General features: G+C 42.5%; 3 protein-coding genes across 4 annotated transcripts in view; 2 read left to right on the plus strand and 1 right to left on the minus strand.

The window, feature by feature from the left end:
- Positions 1-27336, minus strand: LOC139936995 (V-type proton ATPase 116 kDa subunit a1-like). 2 transcript variants are annotated; one of them, XM_071931911.1, is made up of 21 exons: positions 27201-27336; positions 25924-26056; positions 25710-25788; positions 24970-25067; positions 23103-23231; positions 22476-22585; positions 22077-22203; positions 21297-21379; positions 20428-20521; positions 19455-19667; positions 18885-19035; positions 18063-18202; positions 17770-17918; positions 17162-17249; positions 15871-15989; positions 14811-15021; positions 10967-11080; positions 6228-6386; positions 4789-4906; positions 2392-2563; positions 1-2044 (listed from the first exon to the last, which is right to left on the minus strand). In XM_071931911.1, exons 2-21 carry the CDS (start codon positions 26038-26040, stop codon positions 1954-1956), a joined length of 2562 nt encoding a protein of 853 aa, XP_071788012.1. In that variant the 5' UTR covers positions 26041-26056; positions 27201-27336; the 3' UTR covers positions 1-1953. The 2 variants fall into 2 exon arrangements, with proteins under 2 accessions (XP_071788012.1, XP_071788011.1); XM_071931910.1 differs by having other exon boundaries at positions 6228-6419.
- Positions 1-27364, plus strand: part of LOC139937007 (uncharacterized) — a 139339-nt gene that overhangs the window by 38926 nt on the left and 73049 nt on the right. The window lies entirely within an intron of this gene.
- Positions 11392-13927, plus strand: LOC139937219 (uncharacterized). Its single transcript, XM_071932298.1, has 4 exons — positions 11392-11443; positions 11829-12019; positions 12494-12577; positions 13415-13927. The coding sequence occupies exons 1-4, from the start codon at positions 11392-11394 to the stop codon at positions 13925-13927; spliced, it is 840 nt and encodes a 279-aa protein (XP_071788399.1).

The raw sequence follows: 27364 nt of genomic DNA on the forward strand, positions 1-27364 counted from the left end.
CTTTTTCTTTTTCTTCCTTGCTCCATTAGCATCACTTGTGGTGGATACCAGCGCACTATAAGTGTTCTTATTATTGTTATTATTATTAGGTTAGTTTGGTTGTATTCATCTACTTTTGTAAAGGACTAAAACAATCGAACGGTTCAAAAAACCCAAGTATACTTTGCCTTGAAACAGCTAAAATCACATGGTCGTGTTTAAACGTGTGATACAAACACTGTGAGGTGTGTTTTAACATATGGGTTGCGTGCAAGCTACAGCATTAAGTTACGCGTCACGCAGTATACGGCATTTAAACACCATACTATTATGAAAAGAAATTCATGTACACAAATTTATTATAATATTCAGCAAAATAAGGCACTGGTTTTTTTTTGTATGCATTGATTGTCAACTATTTAGCACAAAGGTTCACCGCATGTTCCCAAAAATAAATTCTTGTTTGAGAACTCATCAAATGAAAGGGCAGTGACTGCTCAATATTCTGACAACCCTATCTATCAATAAGCCCTTGTGATCTACGAACTGCTGGTTGCCTGACTTCTACTCTGTAGTCGTGAGAGCAGTAGTCTTGCAAGAATACCACAGGAATCGCGGGGGGGGGGGGGGGGGGGGGGTTGCGAAATCCACATGACTAAAGGGCTTTTAGCTCAAAACTTTTACTGGACTAGAGAATTTGTTACAAGACTGGAATCAAAATGAGAAGAACTATCTACACAGTTTCACATTTGAGCTGTTTTTGGAACAGGCACCAAGATGAATTTACCTCATTTTTTCTTTTATGAGTCAATACTTCCATACACCATGTTTGTATTTATCATTTGAAATTGAAATGCGGTGAAGTGTTACAAGTCACAATCACATGACCACCAGACTTGTATGGGTGTAAGAGTACTGGCCTGATGCTGAAACCACTGGCCTCAAACCACTGGCCTCGAACCTGTGGTCCAGTAGTAATTTTGAGCCTGGTTAGGGTCAAAGTTAATAATAATCATAAAAACCTGTTTTTATATAGCGCTTTTCACACCCTGAGGGCATCCCAAAGCGCTTCACATTACAACCCCTGGTCACTGGGCCTTAATTCATTCCTTAAACCATCTCAGCTCCCTGGTGGGGAGTATACAGCTTTGTGCAACATTAAATATGCGCTACTCGGCTAAATCAATCACAAGAACCATTTCTGCCCTCACAGGTACCCATTTACCACTGGGTGGAGAGAAGCAATCATAGTTAAGTATCTTGCTCAGGGACACAAGTGTCACGACCGGGATTCGAACCCACACTCTGCTGAACAGAAGCACCAGAGCTCGAGTTTGGTGCTCTTATCCGCTCAGCCACGACACCCTAAGTTAGGGTTGAGGTAACAAGGGTAAGGATAAGAAAAACACTATAGGGGGTGTCAGAATATGGGAAAAACCACAGGGCCAAGGGACACTAAGCACAATTAAAGCCCACAGTCCAAATTTATTTAGGAAACAATGGATTGAGCTGCGACAGAAAAACAACAGTAAGTACCAAGTAGAAAATTGCATTTTTTAAAGATGTTTTGTAATGTAAAGAGACAATGCAAGCATTATGAATGTATTGAGTGTGGCGTTTTTGTTTTTTTTCTTGTGTAGTGCAAAGAAAACTGAAGTTATTGATGGCCAAACGACCGTAAAATGTTCACCTATCAACGATGGTTTTGAAAGCATATAGCATTAAGGAGGCCCAAAATGTTTGCCCCTATAAGGCTCACGGGGGAGCCGTATAGTTTCTAGAAGTAGATTGCAAGCACTTATAATAATTTTTCAAGGGAATGTTATTGCGTATATACAGGGGGAAAAAAATTAATTAATAGTCTAAACCCTTCATAGAATCTCTTCATTTACGTATTTTATCAGCAGTTAGTTCATAAACCATAAATTTCTCGTTATAAATCCGATCCGGTTTTTTTCACTCCTGGCTGGTTGCTCATTCTTCTTCTGCTTCAAGAATTACAGTAAATGAGAATGGAAGAAACACATGCCCCTCGCCAGTGTAAAACTTGTTCTGGAACTCCACCCTACAGACGAGACAAGAAAAGACAAAAATTGAGACAGAGATTGCTTCGAAAAAAAGAAAAACTCTACACAATTGTGGTAATGATTTTAATAAACCAATAAAAGATGCAAGCCTGGATTTCCCCCACCCCCAATGCGCCATATTTTTGACCACATGAGGGCGCTCCCAAACATATGTGTATCACTTCTGGGGGTATATTTATTCATACCCAAGACAGTTATTTAAGACTGGAACCATTACCACCATAGACATTTCATCCATCACGGACAATAAGACCTTAAAAAGAGCCATTACAATCCATCTCTAAAGCAACATAAAACTAAGGTGCAAGATTGACTTTTTACTCACCAGTGAAGTCTGAGGGCATGTAGGAAGGCAGACAGCCCTTCCATGAGGAGCAGAATACCGACGGTAAGTACCGCGAAGCCGGCAAACGTAGCAAAGATGACTGCCGAGCCGTAGAATGGCTGGATGCCAAAACCATTCTTCAGCACCATGGTCCATAAAACCTCAGACAACTCTGCCGATTGGGAAAAGCAAAACAGTTCAAATAAAATTCATGGCTTTTGAATGTTGAATTCGTCTTTGATGAATCTGTCATTATTTTCTTTAATTATGTGGAAATTTTATATCACATTGTTTTAATTTAATTGATGATTAAAAAAACAATCAAGTAATTTGTAATTTTGGAGTTATGTTACATACAATACAATTAAAAAAAATAATTACATATGATAAGTACATGAAAAACTATACCTAAAATTCTAATACCTACATACAATCAATAAGATAAAAGTATGTATTTATTAATCAACTTGTTCATACATGGCAGCAAATTAGACAAAAGCTAATTTTCAAGGGGCCATGTTGCACAAAAACATCTCAACATTTAAAAAAACAAACAGTGCAAAATAACTTATTAAAAACAGATTTTACAACAATACAACAGGTCACAAAATGGAAATAGAAAACAAACAAGAAGATATGTAAGTTGTATTATGCAATTATTTAATTTCACTTAATTCTTTTAAACAATTCTGGTTGTGAAGCCAAAGACTCTTACAAAAGTTTGCTTGAAGCCATTGGACACTTTCGGTAAACAGTATTTTCCAAGGCCCACACTTCGTGTATCACAACTTATATATAAAATAACAAACCTGTGAAAATTTAGGCTCAATTAGTCATCAGAGTCGGGAGAAAATAACGGGAAAACCCACCCTTGTTTTCGCACTTTTCGCCGTGTCATGAAATGTGTTTAAAATAAATCCGTAATTATTGATATCGAGAATTGATATTGTTTTAATGTTTTCTCAAAAAGTAAAGCATTTCATGGAATAATATTTCAAGAGAAGTCTTTCACCATTACCTTCTGTAAACCCTTTAAGTTATTTGTAAATCTGTGAACTTTAAAAACAAAATTCTGTTCCGAAAGTGTCCCATGGCTTTAATCATTGTACTTGCCAAGAACCCGATTGGGGAGAAGACAAGGAAGTTTCAGTTTATGATGTGGGAGGAAAAACCCCAGAGAATTAATCCAGGGGAAAACCAATGCAGTCAGGTAGGGACTGAAAACCCAATAGCAATAGTGCCCTAGATGATTCCAATTGGGGTTTTAGAAGTTGAAGGCAAGGAAAGAAATCACTAAACCCAACCTGACCACCCAAATTACTGTGTCATAGAAAAGATTACAACAGTAATCTATACTTTATAAACAAGTGACATGCACAAGTGACAAGTGAGGCCTGACACCGGTGACAAAGAAGCTAACATTTAAACGCAGAGAACAAAAAATCAAACTTAATCCAAGTACAGTGACAAAGAAGCTAACATTTAAACGCAGAGAACAACAAATCAAACTTAATCAAGTACAGCAGGGAGGAATAAAATATATATCAACGAATGGAATAATAGGTTGTTATATAGTGCTTTATCACAACCCTAGGGGCGTATAAAGCGCTCAGTATTTTGTTCTGCAAGACATGTGGAGCTTTGTTTTTGTAGTATGAGAAATATTCCTTTATAGCACCATTTAATTGTTTACAAGGTGCTGTGGAAACGACATGCTGCCGATCAGACCAGCAACACTGGGGTGAACCCCTTCTCAGTTTCGATAAGTGCACTGGGTTACACAATACTTGTGACCAATGGCTTTACATCCCATCAGAAGGATGAAGCAATAATGGTCAAGCGTCATGCTTAAGGACACCAAGTGTCACGACCAGTGTGGCGGTTTCAGTCTTCCGCCGTGTTCAGTTTTCTGAGACTCAGTACGGCACTAACAATTGACCATTTTCGCTTGCTGTGCGCAGGCGTCGCATGACGTAATGTTACCGTATTTGGTCATTCGGAAAACTGAACACGGCGGAAAGTTGAAACTGCCACACCGGGACTCGAACATACAATCTGCTGATCAGAAACACATGAGCTTGAGTTTGGTGTTCTTTTCTGCGACATGCCACCAGTGGGAATAACACCAACAAATGGAATGGGGGCTGTGTGGGTAAACATGGTGATGGTTTTAACAATAGTAATAATAATTGTGGCTTCTTATGTAGCGCACATGTCTGTCACTCAGTGACGCTCCTGGCGCTGTAACATACAGTATTTCCTGCAAGATGTGAGACTACGTTTGAATTACAGACCTAATTCTGATAGCACCATGTAATGTTTAACAGGGTGCTGTGGCGCAATTTGCTGCCGATCAGGTTTTGGGTATAATAAGATTTAATGAGAATCAAAACATACCTGCATGAGCCAGACTCAGAGCCCATAGACGCAGGTACGATGCAGTGTTGGATATACAGCCTAGACAGTACTCGATGGTGTGAATGGACTGGTGAATTAACTCCTCACTGAACTCAAACTGCAAGGTGGAGATCAGAAACAAGACAAACTTTAATACATTGTATTCCATTTGTACAGCAGTTTGTACATTGAAATACAGGTACACACCCGTGTTCCAACAACCCTATATTCTGACACCCACCACTGTATTGATTAGCACATCTCAACTCCAATTTGTTCATTGCAAATTTGCGACTTCAAAATTTGCATCGCATTTGCAGAGAGGGCTTAAAGGAACACGCTGCCTTGGATCGGTCGAGTTGGTATTTGAAAAGCGTTTTTAACCGTTTGTTATAAAATGCATATGATTAGAAAGATATTTTAAAAGTAGAATATAATGATCCACACACGTATCACTCGAAATTGCGTGGTTTTCCTTTTTCCTCGTCGACTAACACGGTCGGCCATTTATGGGAGTCAAATTTTTGACTCCCATAAATGGCCGACCGTGTTAGCTCGTAAAGTTAACGGAAAACCATGCAATTTCGAGGCAAATTTGTGCGGACCATCGATTCTACTTTTAAATCATCTTTCTAACCATGCATTTTATAACAAACGGTTACAAACGCTTTTCGAAGACCAACTCGACCCGATCCAAGGCAACGTGTTCATTTAACCCTCTCAACCCTAGTATGTAAATCATGAGGAGATTTTTGGAACATAGGGTTGTCAGAACATATAGGGGTGTCGGAATATAGAGCAGTCACCAAAAAAACTTTTAAAAAATATGCACAACATTGAAATAAGTGAATTTAACATTTATTTAAAAAAAACCATTCAAATCTCAACCCTTCGCACATACTTCTATATCCTCTTTGCCAAAATAAAGGATCCAGAAGCACCGAGGGTTATACATGCAGGCAATTGGTTATTATTAGGTCAGACATTTCAAACAATTTAGTGGGAGTGATTATAGACCGTATTGAAAACCCCCTTTTTTTTTACCCCCCTTTGCGCGTCCAACCGCATACGTCATCGAACCACGCAGCACGCAACATTCCTGGTTTGATTTCTATGGCACATGCACGCACACACACGCACAGACGCCATCTTGTAGGTCAGATATTTGAGCCGCGTGAAGTCATATTCAATACGGTCTATAGGAGAGGTCATGTGTAGCCAAAGTTAGATTTTCAAAACAACAAATAATAATACTTTGTGCAATCCATCCTATAGGCTGTATTGACCCAATTCACCTGACGTCATCATCAGAATAATCTTGGATGTGCCATTTGGTGGGCGATGTCACTGTGCGATATTCAGTATGGCCGTTTACACGCAAACCTATTGCCCACCAAAATGGTGAGCGTGGCACAGTCGCCGCGTGTGGTGTGACTAACCTTTTCATCCGAATCCTTTCCATACTCGTCCTTCGCATCCAGCTCCTCCGCATCCACATCCACGCTGTTCCTGCCCTGGCTGGAGCTCTCACTCTGGTACTGGCTGTTGAGCGAGTCGTGGACCATGATCTGCACGCTGTCCTCGTGACCACTCACACGCTGCATTAGAATCGTCGGAAACCGCATTTTGGGCTGATGAATTGGGTGTGGTGGTTGTTTGACACACGGGCGGGGGCGGGTCGAGAGAGAGTATCATGGCCCCCCAAAGGACGAGAGGGTACGCCCAGATGATACAGAAACGTAAAACCCCAAAAAGTGGATGGATGGAAGTACAGACAACGGAGGAGGGGGAGAACAGAACAGGAAAAACAAAATGCCAACTTGCAATGCTTTTTTGTTTAGTATAAAAGAATGCAGTCATGCAAATCATGCAAAAAGTATAATGCTTTAAAAATACACTATTGCTGTCATGGTAACCTGCATAAAAGTATCATGGGATGTATGACAAAATGGCGGTCTGAATCTGATGAAGTGTCATTGAAGGACTAGAGTAATTTTATTTCGTTTTGGTTTACAAATGAAAACTCAAAATCAGCTCATATTCAATTTGGAGCAAATATACTAACAGGTGTAAGGCATTCTACACTAATGTAAGAATGTTTTCCAACTGAAATGAAATAATAATTAGAGTTCGTCCTTCTGCTGACTTCACAAATGAAGTAATTTATCCAGAATCTTTATTTGTACAGTACCTCCAATTATGAATAAATCCAGTTTGTTCTTTATAGCCACCCTGCTCAATAGTGTACAATTTAATAGCTCTGCTTACCGCGGAATTCTGCGCTATTACTACAGCGCCCTGTAAAGCACACAAGTCTAAGAGTCGTAAGTGCGGAGTTCTGCAGTAAGCGGAGCAATGAAATTGGAACCCGATTGTTCAAGTCAGCATTATGGATGTAGTGCATTGCTTGTAACATGGAAATCCTTAGAAGATTGAGAAATCGTATGTATAGTAATGAATGTTTTACTTAAAGGCAGTGGGCACTATTGGTAGTTACTCAAAAAAATTGTTAGCATAAAACCTTTCTTGGTGACGAGTAATGGGGAGAGGTTGATGGTATAAAACATTGTGAGAAACGGCTCCCTCTGAAGTGCCATAGTTTTCGAGAAAGAAGTAATTTTCCACGAATTTGATTTCGAGACCTCAGATTTAGAACTTGAGGTATGGAAATCAACCATCTAAACGCACACAACTTCATGTGACAAGGGTGTTCTTTTCTTTCATTATTATCTCGCAAGTTTGATGACCGATTGAGCTCAAATTTTCACAGGTTTGTTATTTTATACATATGTTGAGATACACCAACTGTGAAGGCTAGACTTTGACAATTACCAATAGTGTCCACTGCCTTTAAGTACACCTGGTGTTCTTGTCCAACTTCCTTGACGCTGGCAATGCACTGATAAATGGTAGCCCTATATAGGACTCTTCCTCTGTACACAGATACAGAGTCCTAACTATTAAGGTCCGTTTCTGGGGCGGAAAATTTTCAAAGCTCCCCCCTGGGAGGGAAACTCCGATCCATGTCTTTGATTGGCTGTCATATACGCGCAAAATATGAAACGCTGTGCGTCTTCAAAAAGCTCTATATGCCGAAACGCGTGCGTATAAAGATGTACGTATTCATCACGCAACACTGAACACAAAGGCAAGTTTATGACTTTTATTACACACAGCGCATCCAGCCCAAGCGCGACTAACTCCCAACACAGAACAGATCAACCACAGGACTAATTGTAATATCCCATATACTTATACTTAGTCACACTTCCAGGGGTTATGATCGAGCAAGGCATGCTGGGAAAAAATGGCGCGGCGAGATCCATCACCCCTGGGAACGAGGTTGGGTGTACTGGTAAGCAGCAACAACTACACAAGAGCAATCTGGCTTTTCCCTTTTCAGACGGCTCCGCCTCAAGAAAAGAAACAGATTATATTCTGCCACAATGGTCTCAAATGCATCAAATATTTGCTTACTACTATTTAATTTATCTGGTAATGAAACTATGGAGCCATCAAAAAAGCTTAGCATCACAACAAAAAGGCCTCAACACATCTATGAGGATGTGTGAATGAAATGCGAGGGGGGAGATGGGTGCGAAACCAATGCAATCTTGGCCCATTTTCGTAGCGTTGCTGAATTTTCTGATTTTGTGCTTACTGGGCGAGTTCCATTGCATAGCCCTGCTACCCCAAAGCACACAACACACCTTCCAGTGCTTACTCTATGAAAATGAATAATGTAATGATGCAAATACATGGTGAACGCGCAAGCTCGCCGCCTAATTTTCTTACGCTTAAATTAATTTTTCTGATAGAGTTACATGTAGTGCGATAATTTGCTTACCGTTATACAATGCTATGAAAATGGGCCTATAGGTACGACTGAAACCCAATCCATATGCAAGATTTCATTTTGAAAGCAAGATTCAAGCTGGGAGTCCACAGAGGTGACTGGCAGGGAAAGAAACCCCAAAGCCAAACCGAATTCCCACACCATCAGACAAGCTATTTCACAAGGTAGCTAAAAAACAAATGATGCATCTGCAAGGGGAATGGCTTCTGATGGAATGCGTGTTTTGATGTAACAGAGTTAGTGCTGAATCTGACAACATTTGACACTCAAAAGGAAAATGAAGAAATTTATAAGATTTCTCAAATTCCGTCAGACTTTTGTGAAGGCTACCATGAAGCTCATGCGAAAACAATTTCAAAAGAAATTTAACTAAAAAGAGTAAGTTTGAAGGGTGTGTACACAGTTTGGTAAAATTATACTCTTTTTAACTCATAGACAAACCAGAACTTGTCCGAAATAGCTTCTTTGCATTTTGCGAGGAAAAATTTTCGCACTTACAAATAGTCACTAATGTTATTTCGTTGCTGCATGAAATGGAATATGAATGGTCAACATTTCTAACTGTTGCTGAAAACATGAAATTTCTTTTGAAGAATTGAAAGACGTATTTCCTCACAAGTGTGAAAAGTTTGGATTAGTGCACAAAGCCGTTTTCATTCCTGAAAGACTGCAGGCCTGGATTTTCATCTTTGAGAGGGTAAGGCCTTTTTACTTTTGGGAAATATTTAAAAGGCACCAAGGCCAAGAACAGTGCTACAGAGGCTACTGCCTCTGTGACGACTGTATTTCAGTCCTGGAGGTGTATATTCTCATAGCTTTAAAATAAAAATTATTTTAAAAAAACATTGAGAAAAACTCGCTGGGGTCTGAACTTGAGGCCATTAATACTTTATGCAATTACACAGCAGGTCGTTTGAGTTAGTAAGTTGTTGGCTACTTATCGTTCCTTTCACAAAAATGTAAAATCGAAGTGCTTTCAATCAAAACAACTGCCAACACCTTTTGTTGAAAGGGGGCAGGGACTTTACGCTTCGAAACATGTGTTGCCTACAAGCATTTTGGAAAAAATATGAAGCTCAATCAATAAAACATTTGAGATAGACTTTGCAATTTTGATTGCGCATTTCCAGCCACCAATACAGCGTTTCAGCTTTCTACCAAGTAGAGTGTACACTGCCTTCAAACCCAAAACTCACCACAACCGAAGAAGTATTTACTACGTGCTTCCTGTACCATCTACAAGACTATAACTACAAATTAGTTTCTTTTGCAAACTCAAACAAACAAAAATGTTTTCATTCTGTAAAGTAAGGTGATTTTAGAGAAGACATAGAAGTATCTAGCACCAGGATCTACCGGAGGGGCTTTGGCGTTCTGACAGTAGATAGGAATTTGGAGGGAGGGGGGTTCAAGTTTAAGTTCAAGTTCAAGACTAAAACAAAACATGCATCACCCTCGGGATTACAGATAAAAGAAAAAACGACCGCTCACAGGTTAACAAAACTGTCGGTTCCTAACCTCCCAAAATAGATTCGGGTAAAACCTCAACAGGACGCCCTTGTTTTTTGGGAAAAGACCCCTCTTCAAATCTCCCTTTTTCCACAAAATATAAATCATACATTTTTCGACCAGAAAGACATTGACCAGTGAAACAATCGATGAATCGAAAGCTCATATTATTTTCAAGAAAACGACCACACATTTTAAGAATAAAAAAATAAATAAAAAAATATAAAAAACTCGCACAAACATCATGGACTTGTTCAAGACTTCAAAGTTTCTTTTCTTTTTAACCAGATTGCTCATACTCACACTAATTGAAACCACACAAATCATTTAAAAAAACCTTGCACAAATACCATGGACTTGTCATTCATTTAGCTTTTTCTCATTTAAAGGCAGTGGACACTATTGGTTATTACTCAAAATAGTTATTAGCATAAAACCTTACTTGGTAACAAGTTATAGGGAGAGGTTGATAATATAAAACACTGTGAGAAACGGCTCCCTCTGAAGTGATGTAGTTTTCGAGAAAGAAGTAATTTTCCACGAATTTGATTTCGAGACCTCAGATTTAGAATTTGAGGACTCAAAATCAAGCATCTAAAAGCACACAACTTCGTGTGACAAGGGTGTTTTTTCTTTCATTATTATCTCGCAGCTTCGTCAACCAATTGAGCTCAAATTTTCACAGATTTGTTATTTTATGCATATGTTGAGATACACCAAGTGAGAAGACTGGTCTTTGTCAATTACCAATAGTGTCCAGAGTCTTTAACATCCAAGTGATCATCTCTTTCATTTGAGTGGAATATTACTTACCTGGAAATCGTGTTTGCTTGTACGATGCCTTATGAGTCTATACACAGGCTTGCCAAACAGTAGCACTGGGACCATAAGCACTGCAGTGGCAACCAGCCCCATTTGGACATAGTACTGAATATAAAAATATAAAAAAAAATATTCATGATAATAATAAAATATTTATAGAGCGCTTGCGAGTCGAGTGCCTCGAGGCACTTCACAGATAAAAACAGTTAAAGCAAAAACTTATGTAAGCAGCAAAAAGTAAGCCAAAGTTCAAGTCACAAGAGACAAGTCAGTCAAAATCTAAAAGTGAAAAATACTCAAAGCCTAAAATAAACAAGTACTTGAAACAAGCTAGTAAAAGTAAAAACTGTTAAAGCCAAGAGACAATTAGCTACAATTTAACAATAGTAAAATATGTAAACCGATGGTGAGGGGAGATGAGGTTACAGGCCTGTGAAAAGAGCCGGTGTGGTCTAGACGTTTGGAACAGTATACTCTGCTCGTCTTCAGAGCCAACACTCCCTGAAAAGAGATCTTATACATAGTTGTACCCGCAAGTTTACTATTTAGTATTTATGTTCACTTCTTATTTTTCACACCATGCAAAGCTTCAAACACCATGTACAGACATACGTGCCTAGTGCATAGAGAACACTGGTTCAAAGGTCCTACAGAACACTTGGTCCTGCCCTAACCCCATCCCCATCCCCAGCCCCATCCCCATCCCCATCCCCATCCCCATCCCCATCCCCATCCCCATCCCCATCCCCATCCCCATCCCCATCCCCATCCCCATCCCCAGCCCCATCCCCATCCCCATCCCCATCCCCATCCCCATCCCCATCCCCATCCCCATCCCCATCCCCATCCCCAGCCCCAGCCCCATCCCCATCCCCAGCCCCATCCCCATCCCCATCCCCATCCCCATCCCCATCCCCAGCCCCATCCCCATCCCCAGCCCCATCCCCATCCCCAGCCCCAGCCCCAGCCCCATCCCCAAACCAAGCCCCATCCCCAGCCCCATCCCCATCCCCATCCCCATCCCCAGCCCCAGCCCCAGCCCCAGCCCCATCCCCAAACCAATCCCCATCCCCATCCCCATCCCCATCCCCATCCCCATCCCCATCCCCAGCCCCATCCCCATCCCCATCCCCATCCCCATCCCCATCCCCATCCCCATCCCCAGCCCCAGCCCCATCCCCATCCCCATCCCCATCCCCATCCCCATCCCCATCCCCATCCCCATCCCCATCCCCAGCCCCAGCCCCAGCCCCATCCCCATCCCCAGCCCCAGCCCCAGCCCCAAACCAAGCCCCAGCCCCAGCCCCAGCCCCAAACCAAGCCCCAGCCCCAGCCCCATCCCCATCCCCATCCCCATCCCCATCCCCATCCCCATCCCCAGCCCCAGCCCCAAACCAAGCCCCATCCCCAGCCCCATCCCCATCCCCATCCCCATCCCCATCCCCATCCCCAGCCCCAGCCCCAAACCAAGCCCCATCCCCAGCCCCATCCCCATCCCCATCCCCATCCCCAGCCCCAGCCCCATCCCCATCCCCATCCCCATCCCCATCCCCAGCCCCAGCCCCAGCCCCAAACCAAGCCCTAGCCCCATCCCCAGCCCCAGCCCCATCCCCATCCCCATTCCCCATCCCCATCCCCAGCCCCAGCCCCATCCCCAAACCAAGCCCCATCCCCAGCCCCATCCCCATCCCCATCCCCAGCCCCATCCCCATCCCCATCCCCAAACCAAGCCCCATCCCCAGCCCCAGCCCCAGCCCCAGCCCCATCCCCATCCCCATCCCCAGCCCCAGCCCCAGCCCCAGCCCCATCCCCATCCCCATCCCCATCCCCATCCCCATCCCCATCCCCATCCCCATCCCCATCCCCATCCCCATCCCCATCCCCATCCCCAGCCCCAGCCCCAGCCCCATCCCCATCCCCATCCCCATCCCCATCCCCCATCCCCATCCCCATCCCCATCCCCATCCCCATCCCCATCCCCATCCCCAGCCCCAGCCCCAAACCAAGCCCCATCCCCATCCCCATCCCCATCCCCATCCCCATCCCCATCCCCATCCCCATCCCCATCCCCATCCCCATCCCCATCCCCATCCCCATCCCCAGCCCCAGCCCCAGCCCCATCCCCATCCCCATCCCCATCCCCATCCCCCATCCCCATCCCCATCCCCATCCCCATCCCCATCCCCATCCCCATCCCCATCCCCATCCCCATCCCCAGCCCCAGCCCCAAACCAAGCCCCATCCCCATCCCCATCCCCATCCCCAGCCCCATCCCCATCCCCATCCCCATCCCCATCCCCATCCCCATCCCCATCCCCATCCCCATCCCCATCCCCATCCCCAGCCCCAGCCCCAGCCCCAGCCCCATCCCCATCCCCATCCCCATCCCCATCCCCATCCCCATCCCCATCCCCATCCCCATCCCCATCCCCATCCCCAGCCCCAGCCCCAGCCCCATCCCCATCCCCATCCCCATCCCCATCCCCATCCCCATCCCCATCCCCATCCCCATCCCCAGCCCCATCCCCATCCCCATCCCCATCCCCATCCCCAGCCCCAGCCCCAGCCCCATCCCCATCCCCATCCCCATCCCCATCCCCATCCCCATCCCCATCCCCATCCCCATCCCCATCCCCATCCCCAGCCCCAAACCAAGCCCCAGCCCCAGCCCCATCCCCAGCCCCAGCCCCAGCCCCAGCCCCAGCCCCAGCCCCAGCCCCAAACCAAGCCCCAGCCCCAGCCCCATCCCCAGCCCCAGCCCCAGCCCCAGCCCCAGCCCCAGCCCCAGCCCCAGCCCCAAACCAAGCCCCAGCCCCAGCCCCAGCCCCAAACCAAGCCCCAGCCCCAGCCCCATCCCCAGCCCCAGCCCCAGCCCCAAACCAAGCACCTAGCCTCACTCCTCATACATTTGTACCTGATGGGGATACATATACAGCTCAGGCTTGTTGGTGAAGAGGAACATAAAGATGACCATGCCTAGGGTCTCGAGAACACCGGTGCCTACTGACTAGAACACTAGTTCCTAGGGCCTATGGAACACTTGGTCCCTCCCTACCCCCATCCCCAGCCCCTCCCCCCAATCCTCATACCTGATAGGGATACATATACAGCTCAGGCTTGTTGGTGAACAGGAACATAAAGATGACCATGCCTAGGGTCTCGAGAACACCGGTGCCTACTGACTAGAACACTAGTTCCTAGGGCCTATGGAACACTTGGTCCCTCCCTACCCCCATCCCCAGCCCCTCCCCCCAATCCTCATACCTGATAGGGATACATATACAGCTCAGGCTTGTTGGTGAACAGGAACATAAAGATGACCATGCCTAGGGTCTCGAGAACACCGGTGCCTACTGACTAGAACACTAGTTCCTAGGGCCTATGGAACACTTGGTCCCTCCCTACCCCCATCCCCAGCCCCTCCCCCCAATCCTCATACCTGATAGGGATACATATACAGCTCAGGCTTGTTGGTGAACAGGAACATAAAGATGACCATGCCTAGGGTCTCGAGAACACCGGTGCCTACTGACTAGAACACTAGTTCCTAGGGCCTATGGAACACTTGGTCCCTCCCTACCCCCATCCCCAGTCCCTCCCTACCCCCATCCCCAGCCCCTCCCCCAAATCCTCATACCTGATAGGGATACATATACAGCTCAGGCTTGTTGGTGAACAGGAACATAAAGATGACCATGCCTAGGGTCTCGAGAACACCGGTGCCTACTGACTAGAACACTAGTTCCTAGGGCCTATGGAACACTTGGTCCCTCCCTACCCCCATCCCCAGTCCCTCCCTACCCCCATCCCCAGCCCCTCCCCCCAATCCTCATACCTGATAGGGATACATATACAGCTCAGGCTTGTTGGTGAACAGGAACATAAAGATGAACATGTTGATGATGCTTGGGGCCTTCTCGGAGGTCAAGCCGTCGTAGGAGACCCATTTGATGACGATGAGCGCCACGAGATAACCAAAGATTAGTACAAGGAAGAGAAGCTGTGGGATAAACTCCAGAAAGATGCTGCTGTAATGACCCCGGTATCTGAAGGGCAGGAGAAAGATTAAGAAAGGAACAAATTTTAGTTTGATTTGGAGTTGAACAAAGAACAATTTACTAGAGTGGGACTTGAACCAACGACCTCCAGATTAATGTGCCGGTGTTCTACCAACTTAGCTTTCTAGCCCTATGTTGGCGGTTTCCCTATTTTGTCAATATTTTTGTTCGGGTGCCAGTCAGAAGCCACACAACCATTAACTGTTGTGTAGCCAGGGGAAACACATTTTTTTATTTATTTATAACAAATCCAACGGCACAATTAGCGCCAATAACAGGATGAAGAAGGAAACAATAAGAAATGCTTAGTTTAGATGTTTGAGGAAAACCTCAATGGGGGACAACCAATGCAATCAGGTAGGGCCTAAAAACCAAATCCGAGGTGGGATTCGAACCAGGGTCCACAGAGGTGAAAGGCAGGGAAAGAAACCACAGAGCCAACTGTTATAACAGTTCAAATACAAATGGTTTGATTTGTCGACTTAAAGTCTAATTTATTGAAGAAAGCAAAAACAAACATTATAGGTCAAATTTAGGATTTGTAAGCGTTAACAAAATCATATTTATAAAAATACTCTTAAGCGGCCTGAGACCTGATTCGCACTGTGCCTGTACAAGACCATTAAAACACAATAAAATGGAGTTTACAGGAAAGTTTGAACTGTTAGTAAGAAATAAAGATATGATCAACAACGACAAAACAAATTTCACTGATTAAACAGCTCGGCCATGTCACCCTTTGGTCGCAACAATATGGGACAGAAGTTAGGAAGGGTACGGTAAAATTTAAGAAAATGCCGGCATCAACCTGTGAACAAAAAGTGATTAAAAACTTACATATGATTGAGAAGACCGAGGTGAACTCCAAACATCATGTGGATGACACCAAAGATGATGGACAGTCTCATCTTGAAAGGGTTGAGGAAGTTCAACTTGTTCTTGGAGAACTGCCACACCTATAGAGAGAAGTAATGACCCATATGTTATCTCTTACTAGCTCATACCCCAAGTTTCACCCAGGGGAAGGACACAATCGGCAAAACCACCATCCAGTGGCCGCAGCAGGAAACAGCGCCACCAACCGACTGGTGGTGCCTCGTTCTGAGGATGACTAGTGATACTTGTCGAAACGTAAACGAAAATTACGTGAGTGTTGGCTGTGTTTTGTAAAAAGTTCGTTTAATAAGTTGATATTTTACCAGCCTGATGAACTTCTTTCATGATATCTATTAGCTATTTCGTAGCGCAGCGCAGCTAAACAGCTCTTGTTTCCGTTAAAGACAAAGCATTTTTTTGCAATGAAACTTTCAGTGATGAAAGGCAATGGTACAATGATGATCCTAAAACAATGACGTCATGATGACATCATCACCTGTCACGTGACCTCATGTTAAAGTTTTAAATTTTTAGGAAAACTGCCACACCTGCAGAGAGAAGTAATGACCTGTATAAAAATGAATTCCTAATAATAATAATAATAATAAAACATTTATATAGCGCTTTATGCAAGGCCTCACAGCGCTTCACAAAAATCAGCATTACATAAAACACAGATAAAAAACACTCATCAAATCATACAACAAGCAGATAAGCAAAATATTACATACAATAAAATATTGGAATTTAAAAAGGGTTGATAAAAACACAAGAGGGGAGATGTTACCTCGCCCTTCCAAATCCTTCCATCCTAACTCACCCGAAACAAGGGTGAAATAAAAGCCAGTTTCGGTATTGGGCGGCAAGTAGAAACAATTCAAGATGAAAATAAGGACTCTAAAACGAAGGCCTATGAAGTGATATTCCTCTTAAACAGTCTAGATTGTAGGATGGAGGGAAACATGCACCAGGCAAGGAGTTCCAAAGAGATGCAGTACGAGGGAAAAAAAAGTGGTTGGAAAGGCTCTGTGTACTAAACCTCTTTGTTGAAATAAAGAATAGGAAAGACCGAGTGTGAAAGTGCACTGGATAACCGTGGGGCCTTCCCAAGGCTGTACTACACTGTGTGAAAAGGGCTTTAGCCACTGGAACTTGAGTCTGGTGCACTAGACCATGGGTACATGTACAAGGATTTCTCAAAGTCAAATTCAGGATAATCACACTTGATTAACTTGATAAATGTGTAACTTACCGGGTCTAGTCCGTAGGGATAAGGGGTTCCACTGTAAGCATAGACAGGATCAAGCTGTAGGTCGATGGTCTGATTCAACAACGAACCACTAAAAAAAAAATCATCATCATTTAATTATTCATCCTTAAAAAATGATGATCTCTTGCTGACACATCGCAAAGGTACTCTGAGAACTTTCAGGGAAGAAGATCCACCACAAGATATGGCTCTTGTTCATTTGTTCAAGTGTACATGCTCTGTTTGGGCAAGTTTCATTGAGGTTGCCCGCGCAGTGAAAAACCGAAGGCTTAGTGGCAAATTGAAGATATAGTTAGTTCCTTTAAAAACAAGTCTTTTGTAGCATTTGGCCCAACTCATTTGACCCATAACATTTGATAACAGAAATGACGAATAGGAGAGAAAGTCTTTAAGTAGGTTCACACAATGTGTGCATTTACATTTAAAGGTTTTTCCGGGAAAAAATTGAGGGTACAATGTCTTTTTAAGGGGAATTTCTTAGCTCTCAGTGAAAAGAATCGGTGAATTTCAGAATCAACATGCGCTATAGACATGGTGCTACTGCAAACCTCACCTAATTACACCATGAACAATTCTCAAATCCAACTTACGTGTAGTTTTTCATTTTGTAGACCTCCCAGCTGGACCCAAACACATTGGTGGACTTGGAGAAGAAGTCATTGTACATGACGCCGCAGTAAATGGAGAACAATCCCATTAGGAGGATGATGTAACGACCGCCAAATATCACATTCCATATCTAGGGAGAGAAAACAAAATGCAAGATGCTTTGTATTAATTATCTTTTGACAACTAACAAAAACAACTAGATAAAGGGTCTCTCAGTCTCTATCTTATACAAATCTTGTACGAATGTCTCATTCAGTCTAGATTCATGTTTTACCTCGTTGTCCGTCTTGTTGGCCTGAAGTTTGGCCTCCCTGATCACCATCCAAGCACCGAACAGCGCCATCAACGTGCCATGGCCGGCGTCACCGAACATCACAGCAAACAGGAACGGGAAAGTGATGATGGTGTAGGGAGCTGTTGGACAAGACGAGAAAGATCAAGTCATTTTTTTTGAATTTTTTTATGAGAGATTGGATATATCAAAAGGCGGATGGCCACATCAAGGCGAGTGCTACATTTAACCATCTTGAGCTATCAACCCAAATCAACTGACACCGTTGCCACCTACTCCTGGAGTTAATACAGGGTTACCCCCTTCACAGTCCGTAAGGATGTAGGCATTGGTATCATCCAATTAGAGCCTGGCTGGTAGAGCAGAATGTACTACCTTCCCAACTTTTTACGAAGCAATTATGGTTAAGTGCCTTGCTCGTAGGCACAAGTACTATGATCCCACACTCTGTACCGGTGAACTAGAGACTGCTCGTAAAAAGGTATCAGTTTTTAAACACCCAAATTTGAATCTGAGAAGCGTTTCTCAGACTGTGCATTCCATTTTTGATTATTCTTCCTGGTGGGTGGCAAAACTGCTCCGGATTTTCAGTGATACATTATCTCATAACATGACCAACTTTTGAAATGAAAATTTCACTCCTTAATTTTATCTACATTTGTTCAGTATTTTTAAAAAAATGAACAGTTAAAAAAACCAAAGGTATACTTTGCCTTTACATTTATGTTAAATTTATACAGGGAAAACAAATATTACTTTATGTTTTACCAATACACGGATGGTTTAGTCCTACCCTAACTTTACCTGGATTAATCTCTCTGTAGTTGGCCACTCCATAAGCATCTACGATCCCCTGAAAGGCACTAGTGAACTTGTTGGTTTTGTTGTACGTTGGTGGTTCCTGCTTCGTCTCTACGATGTTCAGAATGGACGGCACGGTGGATCCACTTTTCTCCTGTGTGTCAAATAAAGAAGGACAACATTTCAAATTTGCAATGGAAATTTGCAACTGGGATATCAAATATTAATTTTGGTTTTACTCATACACACCCATGTAATATTGGCACTGTATACTCAGTACTTTCCCGAGCTCTGTGAAAGAAGGACAAGTTTAATGGCAATGCATCTACAGGGATGCATAATCATCGCGATGCCATCTTAGATGTAAAACCATAATGAAGCGATGGACACACAAGTAAACACAAAATCTTGCATAGCAAAAATAGGTTACCAGCTAAAATACCATACATTTTGCATTACTGTGGGTGGCATCCCCTCATTTCTTGCTTAGAAAAGGAATTTGCTCAGCAGAATTTTCTGCTAAACAGCTTTATAAAAATTGGGCCAAGGTCAGTAATGATCGACAAGACTCACGTTTCCAAGTTGCAGAGCATTTCGGATAAGTCCCAGGTCACTCTCGGGGCACCAGCACTCTGCGATAAGGCACTTGTGCGTGACGTCCACGTTGCACATGTTCAGCATATGGTAGATGGCCTTCAGCTTGCGCACCTTGATGAACCAGACCCACAGAGTGACTGCTGCTGATGCCAGGACACGCTGCCTGTGGTCCACTGTCTGGACCAGAACCTGGAAGGTGGTGTAAAGAGTGGTAGTTTTTTTAAGCAAGGGATAAAATCTGGGCCCACTTTCATGGCGCTTACGGGAACAGGGAATTCTGCGCTTACTGAAGTAGGACATTCTGCGCTTATGCCAATGTATTTCATGGGTTATCGCTCGTGTATTTCATACTACTAGGCATTATTCGCTACCGCAAAATTCAGCGCTTGCACAGTGAGCGGAGAATGGTGATTGTAAGTACAGCGATCGGTGGTAAGCAGAGCCATGAAATTGGGCGCTGATGTAGAGCTAAACCAGCATGATGAGGAATATTCAAATTTGAAATTAGGCTTGGTAGGTGGGCTTGGCTCAATTGTGCAAGAAGGAGGGGGGACATGACCAAAATAGGCTGGGCTTGGCTTGGTGAAGCGTATAGGCTGGAGCTTGGACTGAAACCCAAACTAAAACCCACTGGGAGTGTGTGCTCAATGAACTGAATCAGTGGGTGTCAAGCACAGGGGAGGAGAGGGAACCTAGAGGAGACTGAGTATAGATGACCAAAGTCTATATATATAGGGTGTGTTCGTTTAGCTTCCCTGGGTCGGCCCCGGTGTGTGGTTTTTTTTTTTCCAGGACGAACGTGTGCAGATAATTACCCACGTTCGTCCTGGGAAAAAAAAAAACCACACACCAGGGTCGACACAGGGAAGCTAAACGACCGCACCCACTGTTGACGCTACTCAACTAAAGAGATAATAAATACATCATTAATGCAAAGAAAGACAATTACCCGTTTCAGATCTTCGAGTCGCTTGGCGACCCCTGTGCACATTTCACTTCTCTCCATGGCGTTCTCTGGGCAGGGGTACAGTGTGGCATGGAATCTAGTGGCAGGAAAAACCCAAACGATTACAAATTAATGATTTTTTTTTTTTTTCAATCACAAGTTTGTGGATTTGAATCCTTCCAAGCTAACCGCTGATTCCACAATGACTAGAATATATATACTGTCGTCTTAATTACTGAATCACAATTTCTTGATTTGAGCAGCTCATAATTGTAGACACAGGGTGTCGTGGCCGAGCGGATAAGAGCACCGAACTCAAGCTCTGATGCTTCTGTTCAGCAGAGTGTGGGTTCAAATCCAAGTCGTGACACTTGTGTCCCTGAGCAAGACACTTAACTATAATTGCTTCTCTCCACCCAGGGGTAAATGGGTACCTGTGAGGGCAGAGATGGTTCTTGTGATTGACTTAGCCGAGTAGCGCATATTAATGTTGCACAGGCTGCATACTCCCCACCAGGGAGCTGAGATGGTTTAAGGAGGGATTTAAGGCCCAGTGACTAGGGGTAATAATGTGAAGCGCTTTGGGACACCCTCCGAGTGTGAAAAGCGCTATATAAAAACGGGTTATTATTATTATTATTATAGACTTAAACCAATGTTGTATGAGAGAAATTGGCTGTTTGGTGTTTTTATCCCGTTGTGGGGGCTGAAACTTAACAAACTAAAATGGAAAGGCACAAAGAATTGCATCAAAGCAAAAGCGCAATGATAACTACCGCACAGCATTTGTGTTATATTTCCAGCGGTTTAACACAACATGTAACACTACAATATCAATATTGAAAATTGCCGCTGTAATAAGTAATTCTTACCCTTCGCAAACCTTCTTGACACGCCCTCCTAGCTGCTCCCCTTGGAAGAATGCTATGAAGACATGCTTGAAGACCTCATCTCCCTGTACACACACAAATTTAATTACATCAGTTTGTGAAAAAAAAGTACAAAAAGTAGAAGTAACACGGGGAGACAGACACATACCTTTTGCTGTTTCTAAACATTGTTTGTTATGTAACCCAAAACCCTCTTAAATGCTGTCCAACTTTGTTGGACATGCTACTGCAGACCAAATTAACTAATGCTCATCATTGGAACACTATCTAAGGTGATTTCAGAATCAGCAGCTACAGCGACAGCTACAGTTGGATTTCCACTTCATCATGCATTGAAGTATACATGTAGCACCACCCTTAGCAACAGTCTTAGCCAAAGCTGTAGCCAAATCAAATATGGCTAAATCCAAACATGTGGGTGTTGACTGTTGAGGTACCATACAGGAGTATTTTGGAAGATAATAATAATATTATAATAATATCGAAAGTCTTATATAGCACACGTATCTACCAACAAGATACTCAAGGCGCTTGTATGAACATTTTTAGTACAGAAAGATAGGTTATTGAAGTTATGAAATAAATGCTAAAAGGATTTTCCTTCAAGGAACAATATTTGTTTTATCTTAAAATCCAAAACGCAACCGAGGCTTGCAGGCCAAATAGTCGGGTCCATTATTGCCACACCATTGACTTAAACACAATGCAGTCAGGGGATTAGACAATTATGGCTGCAGCATGAGAACCAATTTAACCACATACCGTACTTGGATCTTCCAACTGCTCCTCGATTGGTGAGTGACGCAGGAAAACGTTACCGTGACACACTCGCCACAGCGTCTTCTCAAATGCTGGTACCCTCTCACGACTGAGTACCCCAGCAACAAACCTATAGTTAAATAATAACAATATTAACATTTATAAGGCGCACATTATCTGAAAAACCATTCAAAGGCGCGGTTGCAAGCAAGTCCATGTGGTGGTTTATTGAATGACAGATTGAAAAGATAAGTTTGAGGTTGCGTTTGAATGTTGACAAATCAGGTGTGTCCCTCAACTCCTCTGCGCCCTCTTGTGGCGATAGATCATGGGAAGATATTAATAACAGGAGAGTCTCGAACCAAGACTAGTAAAGTGGGGGTGTCCCTAGGAGATACTGACCCAAATTTGACCGAAGAGTGCATTTGGCGGACACCGTCCTCGATACCGAAACGATGAAAAGCAGTGGATCGAGCCGTCTCCTCCTCCCTGTCATGTTGGAATAACTCCGCCTACAAATAGGGGAAAATACAACAACATGGTTTGGTCAGAAATGCTTAGAGCTCTGTAAATCTACTGCCTATGTCTGCAGAAATTGTTGATTGTCTTGAATTAGGAGAGATTTGCTGTAGCACGATGTGTAAATTTAATGGTTCTGAAAATAAATGGTGGTTGACAAATCAACGTTTCATGTGAAGATCAGAGCATACTGCTCAGCATAATTTTTCTATGCTGAGCAAGTTTTTGTGCTCAACAGAAAAACTTGCCAAGTACAAATAAAATCAAATTGAAAAGAAAACTGCTAGAAAAAGCACAGAGCCCAGTTTCATAAAGGCCGTACTTTTTTAAGCACTTTTCGTTTTAGCTTAGCACAGGTAAAAGATTTCAGGGGCCATGACCGACATTATGTGACTTTTTTGTTAAACATCTTCATTTTTTTTTTACAGAACTTGGAAAATTACTGAGTATACAGACCAAATAATATTCTTTTTCCCCGATGCAAGTTTAACACATCTATTAAATCCTCACCTCAGCAAAGAAGTCAGTGGTATTTCTCAGTACATGTCTGTGCTCAGTCAGCTCCAGATAGTTCCGTTGAAGAGTCTCATGATTGCTGTTTACCTCTTTCAAGTCCACCTCAATCTTCTCAAAGTTCGCCTGGATATATATATAGATCAGGATTAACCAGGATTAATAAGGGAGTCAATGTGTGGTGAAGAGGTTTTCAACTAGTGGTTTAATCCCAACGAGGCCTGGTTCTTGATAATTTTACCCAGACAAAGTCGAGGTAAATTATCAAGAACCAGGCCTTGGCGGGTTTAAACCACTAGTTGAAAACCGATTCAACACACTTTGATTCCCATTCATAAATACCTTTTCGGTCAAAAACATCAAAACTTTTTGGTCAAAAAGAAAAATAAACGCAAAAATTCTAATTGTTCAATGATTTCTTTCAACACAACACCCCTCCAGCTATGAAATGGTATTTAGCCCTCCGCCGCCCTCAGGTAAACAACTCCTTATGAGGGAATGCTGTGCGCATCGCACGTATCGCGTGATGTGGCACAACTGTTTCAGCCCTTGCACTCGACCAATAGGAATGAAGAAACTGTCTTACATGTATAAGAACAGGTGTAAGCTTGCATGTCACGGAGCACTTTTTACTGGTCATAAACAAAGGTTTATACACACCCATGTGACGCGCTCTCCACCAATACGAATAGCAAAACTGTCTGAGGTATTTATGAATAATGGATTAATACTGGAATCAGGGGGCTAAAATAAGGACAGTGGACTTGGTCTCCAGTCTCCAATTGAAATTTTGCGGCAAAAATCCAGTTGGGCAGGAGGCTGTTCTCATTCAGTTACAAAGAAAAATATTCTCCCTTCACCATATAACCTTGCCTTGCTGTTTAAGATTGGGATTCCAGCATGGAAATCATCCTCACAATGGAACAAAAAGTAAATTTTCCCACTCTCATAATCTGACTTCTCGTCACTAATATTTTTCAAATGATTTTGAAAAAAAGGGTTACTGATGATATCATATTCACTACTTTATATTCACTCCACTTCGTCATTACTGGTTGTTCCCCACACCCACAACAATTGGGGTGACAGGGCTTTTTCTCATGCTGGTCCTTTACTTCGGAATAATCTGCCTCTTAATATCCGTAACATGTCCTCTATTCATAAGTTCAAAGAGGCCCTCAAAACCCACTTTTTCACAGCTGCGTTTCATTAATTTTGTGTTTCTTCCTTGCGCCATGAGCATCACATGTGGTGGATACCGGCGCACTATAAGTGTTCATATTATTATTATTATTTACGGAGACGGAGAACAAAAATGAAAAGGGAACACAAAAGGTATTCGTAGGGGAATTCTCAGGCTAGGGTGCTCCACAAGGAACATTGTGTACAAAGTCTATGGAGGTTCTTAACTACAGGGACAAAGTACAGATGGTTTGCGGTGTATATCTACTTGCTACGTAGATTATGTTCTTTTGAGAACTTGCTATATATTCTTACTACCAAGAAGTAGGTTTTTCGGAATTCAGGAGACTTCTCAGTTCTGAAAAGAACAGTCCTGCATATTTAACTACTACCTACTACTTTCACTTGGTGGATTGAGGGGACTTTCATTTTCATTTCATTTATTAATTTCACAGGTAAAAATGGAAGTACAGACAAAAAGAACGATAAAGAAAACAAATACACAGTACATACAATTAGGAGAGATAACAAAAACAAACTACCGCAGAGAAAGTTCTTAAAAGGTCTCAATGTTTCGACTAACAAGCTCTAGCCTACGTTGGCCTATTTATGGAGGTTCAGAGATTTCAGCGTACTAAGGAAAGAAAAAAACATGTGGCACCAAAAAAAGGCATGTTTTTACCTCTAAGTCTATCATCTCTCTTGGGGGTGGAGCAGCTACCTCCGTGTCTGGTTTTGCAATTTCAACCTTTGCACCTTTGATCTCCTTCTCCACATATCCTACAAAAGATCAGAAAACATTGGGTAATGGACAAGCCATAAGGTAATTTACAGGATTGGCAGAGCTGGCAAAAATAGTTGCAGACAGTGTTCATACTTTTTGTGGTTGGTATAAATGTGAATATGTGAAAAATAGAGATAGTAAAACACCCATGCACAGTTTTCAGCATTGAATAGCCACAGTGTTTTGTCAATTATTTGTACAGGAAAAGAACAATAAAAGGTTGCCCGAGCCATGTCACATGAGGCAATTTACTAGCAACCTGTCCAGGCAATCTCCAAGAAGAAGGGTTTCCACACTTCAATGTTAAAATAATTTTCTTTGGGATTGTCTTAAGACAACTGTTAAAAATTACCCCAGTGCTACTTAATTGTTTTGCATGCAGTGCAGTTGGAAGCCTCAGAGTTGTCAATTAAAATTGCCATGTGTGACAAGGCCCGTAGTCTTTTGAAATGTTTGAGGGTATTTTCCTGAGGGTATTTCCTGAAGGGGCTGGTATACACCGAATTGAGCTTGAGGCTGTATGTGCTCATTCCCAAATCAAGAACCAAATCAAACCGCATCAAATCAATTTTACAAAATAACTACACCTAAAGCAGCCTTTCCAGTTTAAAATGACTTAGAAATCTGCAGGCACTCACGTAGTTTACGTTCCATCTCATCACACCGTCTGACCTCATTTACATATTTACGCTGGAAAGCGTTCATATGTGGACTTAACTGAAAGAAAACAGAACATTATAACAGTATTAGCTATAAATGGATAATATGAAATTTAAAAAAGATAAATTGATTGTTTTAAAATGAACAATTAATAGGATTATAATTTGTAATTAAAAACTCTCTTTGACTTACATCTTTAAACTGAACTAAGCCGAGCTCTCCCAGTTCAGCGACGCAGTTGTATGCTGACTCAGTCTGAAGAAAAACCTGAGTCAGGCACATCTTCTCACTCCGAAAGAGCGACCCCATCTTGCCACTCTGTGGACTGAAGACAAAAAAAACAATAAAACTTGAAGGTCAACTTTTTAAGACATGATTAGGAGTACAGTCTAGACCACAAATAATAAACAAAGCCAAAATTTTGAGAATTTTGGGGGGGTTGTGGGCTGTAATTTTTAGCGTTGTCTGCTTAAAAAGCATTATGCACTAAATCTGATGATGGTCACCTTTTGAGGTAAAAAAAAACCAAAAATTAATTTGATAGCAAAACATCTCCCTTTTTGATTATGATTTAGTAGGCCTAATATTTTTAATTGTGATTTAATAGGCCTAATTATCAACACGGGTTGAAGTTTTTATATTAATACAATTTAAAATTTTAATGTGCTTGAAGTTGTACTGTAGGTTGCTGGGCACCTCTGAAAAACAGTCTTTCACTGTAGGTTTCCCCAGGGTAATTAAAAAATAAATAAATTAACATTAAACAAGGGAATCAATGTGTGGTGAAGAGGTTTTCAACTAGTGGTTTAATCCCGAGGGATAACTTTCCGTATGGCGCCACCACTTTTTCACTCATTTTTACAAAAAGGGATATCTCATTGAGGTAATGTAGATACTATATTATTTCATTTCGAATGAAAAAGTGGTGGCGCCATACGGACATTTTTCCCCAACGAGGCCTGGTTCTTGATAATTTTAAAGAGATTTTAAACTGTCCATATTTCTTATCCCAGCATGCCTTACCACAGGGCGACAATAGACCTTGTTTTGGAGGAAGAATATAGAAAACCAAGCTACCAATAAATAACCAACAGTTTTAATAAAATTAATTAAATCAAAATCAAATTTAGTAACAATATCTAATTTTAATAATGATTAATAAATAAATATAATAATAAAAACTCGAAAATTGCCATGCTTCCAAGACCAAGTTGGTCCTGAAACACATCAAACCTGCTGACGCCCCCCCCCCCACACCTCTCCCCGCCCACAAAAATTGGAATTAAGAAATAACTGTGTTTGTTTACCCAGCCAAAAATTGTCATACTTGCTTGATAGAGCAAGCAAGGAGAGTTTGCCTGTTTACTTGTACTGGGCCTATTTTAAGTTAATAATAAACTGTCATAAGGTAAGTGTATTAAGTGAAGGCTTTCGGAAGTGATGAATACATTAGTTTACAAACTACTCACCACCCGGGCCTTTTTGTATCTCTAGAAAAACTTGTCTTGTGAAAGATTTTCCGTCATTCCTAAACTTCCGCAAACTTCTAGTTTCACTGTTAAAATAACAACGAGTAGATGAAATATTTCCACTAGTCGTGCTAAGTAACACGAATCAAGTAGACATCAAGTGT

The sequence above is a fragment of the Asterias amurensis genome, chromosome 5 (assembly GCF_032118995.1).
Source record: "Asterias amurensis chromosome 5, ASM3211899v1".
Classification (NCBI taxonomy): Eukaryota; Metazoa; Echinodermata; class Asteroidea; order Forcipulatida; family Asteriidae; genus Asterias; species Asterias amurensis.